At 37.3% G+C, this 9,730-nt stretch overlaps 3 protein-coding genes across 5 annotated transcripts in view; 2 read left to right on the forward strand and 1 right to left on the reverse strand.

Annotated features, from left to right (window-relative positions):
* enpep (glutamyl aminopeptidase) overlaps positions 1–9,730 on the forward strand; it is a 61,193-nt gene that overhangs the window by 14,470 nt on the left and 36,993 nt on the right. For 2 of the 3 annotated variants that reach the window (XM_056269045.1, XM_056269046.1), the window contains exon 20: positions 16–173. In XM_056269045.1, coding sequence (XP_056125020.1) covers positions 16–165 — 150 coding nt within the window. In that variant the 3' untranslated portion in view covers positions 166–173. Of the gene's footprint in view, positions 1–15; positions 497–9,730 lie in introns of those variants that run through there. The other variant, XM_056269044.1, reaches the window with a different exon arrangement.
* On the reverse strand, positions 202–4,650 carry rrh (retinal pigment epithelium-derived rhodopsin homolog). Its single transcript, XM_056269057.1, has 7 exons — positions 4,454–4,650; positions 3,164–3,354; positions 2,770–2,869; positions 2,483–2,636; positions 2,175–2,343; positions 986–1,164; positions 202–904 (listed from the first exon to the last, which is right to left on the reverse strand). The coding sequence occupies exons 1-7, from the start codon at positions 4,578–4,580 to the stop codon at positions 799–801; spliced, it is 1,026 nt and encodes a 341-aa protein (XP_056125032.1). The 5' UTR covers positions 4,581–4,650; the 3' UTR covers positions 202–798.
* Positions 7,954–9,470, forward strand: lamtor3 (late endosomal/lysosomal adaptor, MAPK and MTOR activator 3). Its single transcript, XM_056269065.1, has 7 exons — positions 7,954–8,044; positions 8,223–8,268; positions 8,346–8,380; positions 8,474–8,532; positions 8,603–8,736; positions 9,013–9,076; positions 9,182–9,470. The coding sequence occupies exons 2-7, from the start codon at positions 8,254–8,256 to the stop codon at positions 9,253–9,255; spliced, it is 381 nt and encodes a 126-aa protein (XP_056125040.1). The 5' UTR covers positions 7,954–8,044; positions 8,223–8,253; the 3' UTR covers positions 9,256–9,470.

The following is a 9,730-nucleotide window of genomic DNA, read 5'->3' on the forward strand; positions in this document are numbered from 1 at the left end:
TTGGTTTCCTTTTAGATGGAGCACTTTTTTGCCCTGAACCCAAATGCAGGAGCAGGTGAGATGCCCAGGAAGCAGGCATTAGAGACCGTGAAGAACAATATTGAATGGATGCGACGGAATCAGGAGGAGATCCGGGTCTGGCTGGAGAACAATGTGTCTGACTAATGCTGGAAGGGTCCGGCGTCAGAACAGTTTTTCCCACCCCCCACTAAATGTGTCAGTGAATTGCTCAGGGCAGCTTTAAAATGAATCTTTAGCTAAGAGCCACTCTTCTGACAAAATAGTCTTGGATTCTGTTGCCATGACAGTTTTAAAAAAGTATTTTCTTAGGCATTACAAATCCTTAGGCACTGTACATTTTTTCTTTATTTAATGTGTTGCAGTATACACATCAAATTCATTATCTGTAAAATGTGAAATAAATGTCATAAAGGATGCTTCAATTTGACACATTTTATAAAGAAAATAGAAAAATTATAGAAATCTTTCAAACAAATCATTGTGTAATTGTTTTTATTCAAATGAAAACATTTTGAGCACATGCAGTATCAAGAACAGCAATTTCACAAGATTTGCAGCAGACATAATGTAACAAGCATCAGATTAGATACTGAATAATAGCAAGGTTAAAAGAAGGCAATGCCAGTTGCAGGAACCATATTCATGGTAAAAGAACACGTTACATTCGTCTGAGACTGCAAAGTAATCGTGCCCTAGTGGTGTTAAAACAGTGGAGTAGACAGAAAGCGTCCAGCGCTGATGTTTTATGAATGTTTAAATATCAGATTTTCTCTTCATTTAAGGGTTGAGTGGCACAGAAGACACTGTCATTGGAAGCTGGTTGGTAATGTTCATTCGCTGTCGTGTCTGACATCGTAACATTCCAATGATGGCTCTCCTGAACCTGCAGTCAACAAATGCAACTTATTAGTAAGGAAAGAAAAGGAAAGAAAGTGACAACAAAGATGGGACGAGGAGGCCTTACTTTTTGTTGGTGATGACATAGATGCAAGGATTGTAAAAGGTGGAGGACTTGGCGAAGAGTGGGGCAATTATGGCCATTGCAGCTGGAATCTTTTTAGGGTCACCAAATGATGCCCACAAACACACAATCGAATATGGAGACCAGGCAGCCAGGAACATCACTATCATTATAACGGACATCTATAAAAAATAATTAAGCATTCAAGTTAACGAAAACCAGAGGGCACTCAAAACCAGTCAAGCAGTATTTACTATTAGCCTATTGTATATATTTATATTTTGATTAGGGGGCCGTTTACACAACACCATTTTCAACTAAAAATGGAAAATAATTGTATGTGTTTTGGGGTCCTGAAAACGCAAACTTTCGAAAACGGGTTTCAAAGTGCAAGTTTTTGAAACTCGTACCTTTATCATCTCTGTAAACTAAAAAAAACACGAATTTGTGAAAACGGTGACGTCATGTTCATTTACGCCTTCACTCTTTAGGCGCGTAGTTTTTCTTTACAAATTGACATCACCAACTACTGGTCTGGCAGCATAATATAGCGTTTCTAGTCATTTTTGCGAATTGTGTAAATGGGGATCATTTTGACAACGTTGATGGTTTTCTTTTAGTTTTTTTTTTACATTTTTAGGGAATGTTACACGACAATGATGTACTGCATGCCAGGCCAGTAGTTGGTGATGTCACTGCATGCACATGACGTCACAGCTTTCACAAATTAACATTTTTGTAGTTTACACAGAGACGATAACGGTATCGTTTTCAAAAACTTGCCTTTTATTACTAATTTTCAAAGGTTTGCCGTTTTTAGGCCCCCAAAATGCCGTTTTGTAAACGAACAGCCAAAACGCATAAAAAGTTTTTCATTTTTTGTTGAAAATAATCTGTAAACATCCCCTCAGTTTTCATTTTGATTTCAGTTTGCATTTAGTAATTTTGTTGTTTTTATAAAATATTTCTATTTAACTTTAACTTATAATTATTTCCGTTTTAGTCATTTTAGTACTTAAACCATTTTTATTTTAAGGTGCTAAGACAAAATTTCACTTTTTGTATTTAATATCATTCATTTTATTTTATTTCAGCTTTATTTCAATTACTTAAACTGATTTTTGATAGTTTTAGTTAATGGTTCCATTTACCCTCAGTTTATGGCAAAAATAAATAAAATACTTTTGCTTGCCTTGGTCACGTCCATCTGGTCAGACCAATCCATGTCAATGCTGTCTAGGCAGTTACTAACTTTGAACCTCTTCACAGTAACCGAGACGTTGTAGTAGCAGTAGAACATGACCGACAGTGGAATGATGAAATTGACAATGATCACAGTCATTGTGTAGGACACAAAAGATCTAAAAGCAAACAGGATTAGTCCCACTTGTAATCCCCTCTCCACTTTAAAGCTTTACAGAGTGGTAAAACTGATAAAAGATTAGTAAAGGAATAAAATGGGTATCTATGGCCTGGCCTGTAATATCAATCTTCACTCACGCGTCATTGTTTCTCCAGTTGATGGTGCAGGTGGCTCCAGTGGGGTCAGGGGCATATCCTGCCCAACCAACGATGGGCATGGCTGACCAAAACACAGCATTCAGCCAAGCAGCCACAATTAGAAGTGTGTATGACAATGTTGACAGCTTCTGTCCTGTAACAAACCCACATTAATAGATATCCTGACCAACAGCATTTGGCACGAGTGACATTGACCCTCCACTGAGTCAATGACGGTCCTTAGTGGTTCATATTTCATTCAGGCAGTTGTATGGACAGATTCATACCTACATCAGATCGACATATGGTAAGGTATCGGTCAATGGCAACCACAGTGAGCAGCCCGATACTGGCCATTCCGAAGAATATATTCAGGGCAGCATAGATCTGTAACAGAGGCAACAAGTTCTGTTATTGTTATGGCAAGAAAGTATATTCTAGTGGAATTAAGCCAAAAAGAATGAGATTTTATGTTTTAATGAAAATGTGTGTCCCAAATATTCTAAATAAAATGCAAGGTTAGTTCAGGTTGCAAAACTACCAAGAACATGCATGCTTTATAGGACACTCTTACTCATCATTGTCCCCTAACAATGCTACTTAGCTATGACTATATTCACAATTTTGCTTAATTATACAATCAAAATGACTGTGTTTGTTGAAAAAGTAGGAGGTGCACACCTGGCAGCCCATGTAGCCAAATTTCCAGCTCCCGTGCAAGTCTGAGGCTGCTGACATGGGGTAACCAATCCCGGCTACACCAATGTCAGTGAAAGCCAGATTAATGATGATAGCATTTGTGGCAGTACGCAACTCTCTGAACTTCACAAACATCAGCAGCACCACAATGTTACTAGTCAGACTGACCACTCCTGATAGAGATAGAAAAAGACACAAAAATGGAGAGCAGGAGGTTAAAAGGATAGTTTACCCAAAAATGTAAATGTTGTCATCATTTACTCATCCCTCGTGTTGTTCCGAACCTGTATGAGTTTCTTTCTTCTGTTGAACACAAAGAATGTTGGTAATCAACAGTTGACGGTAGCCATTGACTTCCACAAAAAAAAAATACTATGGAAGTCAATGGCTATATACCGTCAACTGTTGATTTACCATCATTCTTCCAAATATCTTTTTACAGGTTTGGAACAGACTCATACAGGTTTGAAACAACTTGAAGGTGAGTAAATGATGACAAAATTGTTCATCCCTTTAGGACATCTGTGGACACAAAGACATTGTCTCACACACATATTTCATGTCCATTCTAAACATTTCCCAGTTTCAGTTTCCCATTTTATACACACCCCTGCTGGTTACACTGGATGGCTGAATCTGTAAATGTCAGTTTCAAGGAATGCTTAAAAACATTGTCCTGAATTTAAGCAATCAGACGAATGTTCTATTTTCGTTATAGGCTACTAGAATAATGGTTTTTTTTTCATGACTTTGAGAGAACCTTTTCAGAACATTAGACAATTTTGTCCATCTAAAACGTAAAATACGTTCCGTAATCAACGTAAAGTAACGTTTTTGTGCTATCCTTTTGAGAACATTAAAGACCAGATAACTTTAAACAAAAGATCTATTAACGTTAACGTTTGTTCATAATTTTGAGAGAACCGTCAAACTAAAATGTTAAAAAAGAAAAAAGTTCCATGATTGGTCTAGGCCAAATTAACATTTTTATGCTAACATTTTGAGAACATTATAAAAAACCAGATAACAAACTTGGAACAAATGTTCTATTCAATTATTTGTTCATATGTTTAGGAGAACCAAGAGATTCTTGGCATTTTGTCTAACTAAACTCTTACTTAATGAGAAGATATGCCAATTCAAAAAATTAGGCTATTCAATTGTGAACTTGATAAATATTAAATTAGTTATTTAAAAGTTTCAGTTAATTTATAGCTAATTGCTAACATCAAATACAAAAGGTGTAGGCTACACACAACCACTGCTATTTACCTGCTGTGATGAGGTATGTAGCGACAATATTGTGTTCTGTTTGTGAGAAAGCGCTCTTTTCACCATAAACGTTCTCAGCTGAAGCGTTCAGAAATCCAGATGCCATCTCTTCGTCACACATAATCATATAGGTTATATACACCAGGTTTCAGATCTGTCTAACATTCACATCTGTTTAAACAAAACCATGCAGTTTAAAAAAAAAATTGAAGTCCAGACTCCCCCGTACTACCTAGAAAGAGATCATAAAACTGTGTGTGCTTATGAGATGTAGAAGGTTATGGGGTGATTGAGGGAATGAAGGGCTGGAAAAGCATTGGCCTGGATTATGTTCTCTAATTATGTTTTCTGCTTGGTTTGTGAGGACTGAAGAAACCGTTGTTTCAGTACTAATCCGCACACGAAAGCTTTTCATTCTATGCAATAGAAAAGCTTCATTGGAATGTGGAGTACAAGTCATTGGCATAATTCACCATTAACACAACAAAAGTGCAGTAGCAGCATATTGTTATTTCAAGAATTAAACAGCTTGTTTAAGATGAAGTGGACCTTGTTATAACAGATTTATATACACTCACCGGCCACTTTATTAGGTACCCCATGCTAGTAACGGGTTGGACCCCCTTTTGCCTTCAGAACTGCCTCAATTCTTCGTGGCATAGATTCAACAAGGTGCTGGAAGCATTCCTCAGGGAGTTTGGTCCATATTGACATGATGGCATCACACAGTTGCCGCAGATTTGTCGGCTGCACATCCATGATGCGAATCTCCCGTTCCACCACATCCCAAAGATGCTCTATTGGGTTGAGATCTGGTGACTGTGGAGGCCATTTTAGTACAGTGAACTCATTGTCATGTTCAAGAAACCAATTTGAAATGATTAGAGCTTTGTGACATGGTGGAAGTAGCCATCAGAGGATGGGTACATGGTGGCCATAAAGGGATGGACATGGTCAGAAACAATGCTCAGGTAGGCCGTGGCATTTAAACGATGCCCAATTGGCACTAAGGGGCCTAAAGTGTGCCAGGAAAACATCCCCCACACCATTACACCACCACCACCAGCCTGCACAGTGGTAACAAGGCATGATGGTTCCATGTTCTCATTCTGTTTACGCCAAATTCTGACTCTAACATCTGAATGTCTCAACAGAAATCGAGACTCATCAGACCAGGCAACATTTTTCCAGTCTTCAACTGTTCAATTTTGGTGAGCTCTTGCAAATTGTAGCCTCTTTTTCCTATTTGTAGTGGAGATGAGTGGTACCCGGTGGAGTCTTCTGCTGTTGTAGCCCATCCGCCTCAAGGTTGTGCGTGTTGTGGCTTCACAAATGCTTTGCTGCATACCTCGGTTGTAACGAGTGGTTATTTCAGTCACTGTTGCCCTTCTATCAGCTCGAACCAGTCTGGCCATTCTCCTCTGACCTCTGGCATCAACAAGGCATTTCCGCCCACAGAACTGCCGCTCACTGGATGTTTTTTCTTTTTCGGACCATTCTCTGTAAACCCTAGAGATGGTTGTGCGTGAAAATCCCAGTAGATTAGCAGTTTCTGAAATACTCAGACCAGCCCTTCTGGCACCAACAATCATGCCACGTTCAAAGTCACTCAAATCACCTTTCTTCCCCATACTGATGCTCGGTTTGAACTGCAGGAGATTGTCTTGACCATGTCTACATGCCTAAATGCACTGAGTTGCCGCCATGTGATTGGCTGCTTAGAAATTAAGTGTTAACGAGCAGTTGGACAGGTGTACCTAATAAAGTGGCCGGTGAGTGTATATCTGTGTATGTGTGTGTGTAGAAATACGATGACAGACGTGACATACAACACTCTAAATAATAAAGGTTTCAAAAGGTCCCCCCCCCCCCCCCCCCCCACAGCAATGCCGTAACCTTATGGGTTCCCTAATAGTCCAGGCAAAGCGTTTTACGACAGACTCATTGTAAAATAATTTTTTACAGCTTAGATCATTTCTACGAGGTGTCCAGAACAACATACTAAAAGTCCTAAGAAATCCTAGTTGAGAAAATATGTTAATTCTCATCAATCCGAGATTGTCAATAAGGCCAGGCAACAATACACCCCAATGGGGCTGTTTTTTTCCTTTACACCAATCAAAATGAAACTTTACACAATGAAAGTACCCATGAAAAGTAAAAAAAATTGTATTGCAAGTTTCTTTGAAAATGAATTTTAATTTGCAAATAAGCTATACACTAATCGAATATGCCCAAAATACACCCAAATAGGCGTATTTTTTTCCTTTACTCCTACCACAATGACATGAATGTGTTAGTTATTCTTGGCCATAAGTCAATTAGGCCTGTGTTGAGCTCATTTGCATATTTTAAATAGATCATGTAACCAAGAAACTAACTACATACATTTTTGTTTTTACAAGATACTAACTTGTAAAACAAAAATGTTACTTTTCATGTATACTTTCACTGTGTGAGGTTTGATTGAAATAGGACTGAAGGAAAAATAAGCCCATTTGGGCATATTCCATTATTGTTCATTTGCATATTCAAATTAATTTTCAAAGAAACTTCTAATACAAAATGTTTTACTTTTCATGTATACTTTTACTATGTCAAGTTCTATTGTGGTAGGGTAAAGAAAAAAATTAAGCCTATTTGGGTTTATTTTGGGCATATTCGATTAGTGTATAGCTGCCTCATTTGCATATTAAAATTCATTTTCAAAGAAACTTGTAATACAAAATGTTTTACTTTTCATGGATACTTTCATTGTATAACGTTTTATTTTGATTGGAGTAAAGGGGAAAAAATATCCCCATTGGGGTGTATTGTTGTCCTTACTGGCACACATCTTGGATTGATGAGAATTAATTTCCTCAACTAGGATTTTTAGGACTTTTAGTATGTTCTTCTGGGCACCTCATAGGTGTATAGGTCTATGCTGAAAAAAAAAAAAATTAAAAATGTACAATTAGTTCTATTTTTGGCTCCAAAATGAGTTATGTTGCCTGGACTATAAAGAATCTTTTAATGAAAAGGTCTTGAAAGAACCATTTTTCTTAGTGTGCAGAACATTTTAATTAGCCTATCTAAACAACCCTGTTTTTTGTTTTGTTTTGTTTTTTAGTTCGTGGGGTTATTCGAAAGGTTATTCGTGGGGCCATTGATGCCATTAAAGAATCTTTATTTTTAAGAAAAGTATTTCTCAGCAAACATTCCACAAAGACCTGTGGGCCTAAGTCACACCATAATGAAAGTTTTTTTTCTTTTTTACATTCATATTCATAATAGAATAGAATTTGATTAATTTTGAAATAAAATCCAAGGCCAAACGATTTTGGGGGGGGGGGGGACTTATACACTTTCACTTAGGCTCCTTTAATTTGAACTAATCATTTGACAGTATACATAAAGGGATGAAGACAAACACTCTACTAACATCAAAACCAACAGCCACCACTAGATGGCCTCGTGGTGCACACGCACTCTCCGTATACGTGACGTTTTAACGGATATTACGTACACGGAAAACCTTGTGTTTTCTGTCATGTGATGATCGCACATAAACAAGTGACGAACTTTTTATAAAACTGGCTTGAATTGAAGGTAATACTATTACATTTTGCGTCTTATGCCTTTAATATATCTTTCCTCCATTTATAATTACTGTATATATATAAATGTTTGTGTTTAGTTAGAAATTGCTGACGACAATGAAATGCCCACAAGATACTGTCAAAATTTCGTGTAACTTCCACGTCGTCCTTTAATCTTTTTGCTACAGAGTGCAGCAGGGGCGTTACATAGTCAATCTAATGAATATGGCAGATGTGAGTATGTTTGTAATGCATTTGCTGAAGCAACTTTTCTTAGAAATGTCATAATGCGTTTGATTTAATTGTTACAGAATCTGAGGAGTTATTTGTATAAACAACTGCCAAGGTAAACGGATTAATCTTGTATTTTAGACAAGTTTTGTACTTCATTATGCATTCTGAGTTGTAATGAATGATTACTTTTCTCTGCCATCATCAGTGTTGAAGGACTCCATGCAATAGTGGTGACAGATAGAGATGGAGTCCCTGTAATCAAAGGTAACAGCTCAGCTCTGAGTTTCATGTCTGCTTAAGCTCCATCTGAGATTTTACTTGTTTTCTCCTTTAGTTGCCAATGACAATGCCCCTGACTATGCACTGCGGCCAGCGTTCCTGTCCACCTTTGCCTTGGCAACTGACCAGGGCAGCAAGCTCGGCTTGTCCAAAAATAAGAGCATCATTTGTTACTATAACACATACCAGGTACTTTATTTATATTTAAACACACATATGACTTGCTCCTTATGGACATTTTCAGACAGTAATGACATGTTTTCACAGTTATCATCATTGCACATCTAGAAACCTTTTTCATATTAAAATGGGAAATATGGGGAAAATATTATATTGTTAGAAGTTGCTCTCGTTAGAAGTTGTATCAACTATAACTATTTCCACTTATGAGAACCTTGGTAATGTGAAAAGTGTCCATTAAACATTTCTTGTTGTAATATATGCGGTTATTTATTTCCTTGGCAGATTGTACAGTTCAACCGATTACCCTTAGTGATAAGTTTCATCGCAAGTAGTAATGCCAACACAGGTGAGTCTCTCCAATAGGACAAAAGCCACAGAGCCTCTTCGGTTGGATGCTCATGACAATAACAGTTCAATGATTCATTTCCCTGATTTTTTCTTTCATATTTAGGTTTGATCTTCAGTCTTGAGAAGGAGCTAGTCCCTCTGATTGAAGAACTAAGACAGGTGGTGGAAGTAGCTTAGTTGCTATTCATCTCAGTACCTACAGGAATCAGACATTTGGACAAGAGAGTCAAGATCGCCCATCGAGTCTGATGTCTTGATGTTCTAGCTCATACACACACACACACACATATGTACATAATATAATGTTGCCTGGTCTTGATGCTGTATGTCTTTTATGAATGTAACCTGCTCCTTTTTGTCTCCTCCTAATTAATAAATTTGTCTAAAGCTTTGGTTTACAAAAATAAATTTTATTTATTGACATTTTTACAGAAGGGGCTTCTCCGTAGGAAAATTGGTACAAGTACGAGTTCATTGTCAGTTCACACATCACATTAGAAGTAGCATTGCTATTAGGAGAAATTATAATTTTATACCTTTTATTTTGGTCTAGAGTGCTGTATGGATAATGCATTTTTGTAGACCAAATACCTGAGTTCTGTGATTAACACAAGTGTAAGATATTTATGTTTTATTCATTGACACAAAATAT

This window comes from Rhinichthys klamathensis, unplaced genomic scaffold (assembly GCF_029890125.1).
Source record: "Rhinichthys klamathensis goyatoka isolate OS25496 unplaced genomic scaffold, OSU_Roscu_1.1 h1tg000280l_1, whole genome shotgun sequence".
In the NCBI taxonomy this organism is placed as follows: Eukaryota; Metazoa; Chordata; class Actinopteri; order Cypriniformes; family Leuciscidae; genus Rhinichthys; species Rhinichthys klamathensis.

Coding starts and splice junctions, on each gene's coding strand:
- rrh (XM_056269057.1), bottom strand. CDS start 4,580: ATGATTATGTGTGACGAAGAGATGGCATCTGGATTTCTGAACGCTTCA. Junction 2,637..2,769: donor CATATGTCGATCTGATGTAG/GTATGAATCTGT, acceptor GGTTTGTTACAG/GACAGAAGCTGTCAACATTG. Junction 2,344..2,482: donor AACTGGAGAAACAATGACGC/GTGAGTGAAGAT, acceptor GTTTGCTTTTAG/ATCTTTTGTGTCCTACACAA.
- lamtor3 (XM_056269065.1), top strand. Junction 8,381..8,473: donor TTGTATAAACAACTGCCAAG/GTAAACGGATTA, acceptor TGCCATCATCAG/TGTTGAAGGACTCCATGCAA. Junction 8,533..8,602: donor TGGAGTCCCTGTAATCAAAG/GTAACAGCTCAG, acceptor TTTCTCCTTTAG/TTGCCAATGACAATGCCCCT.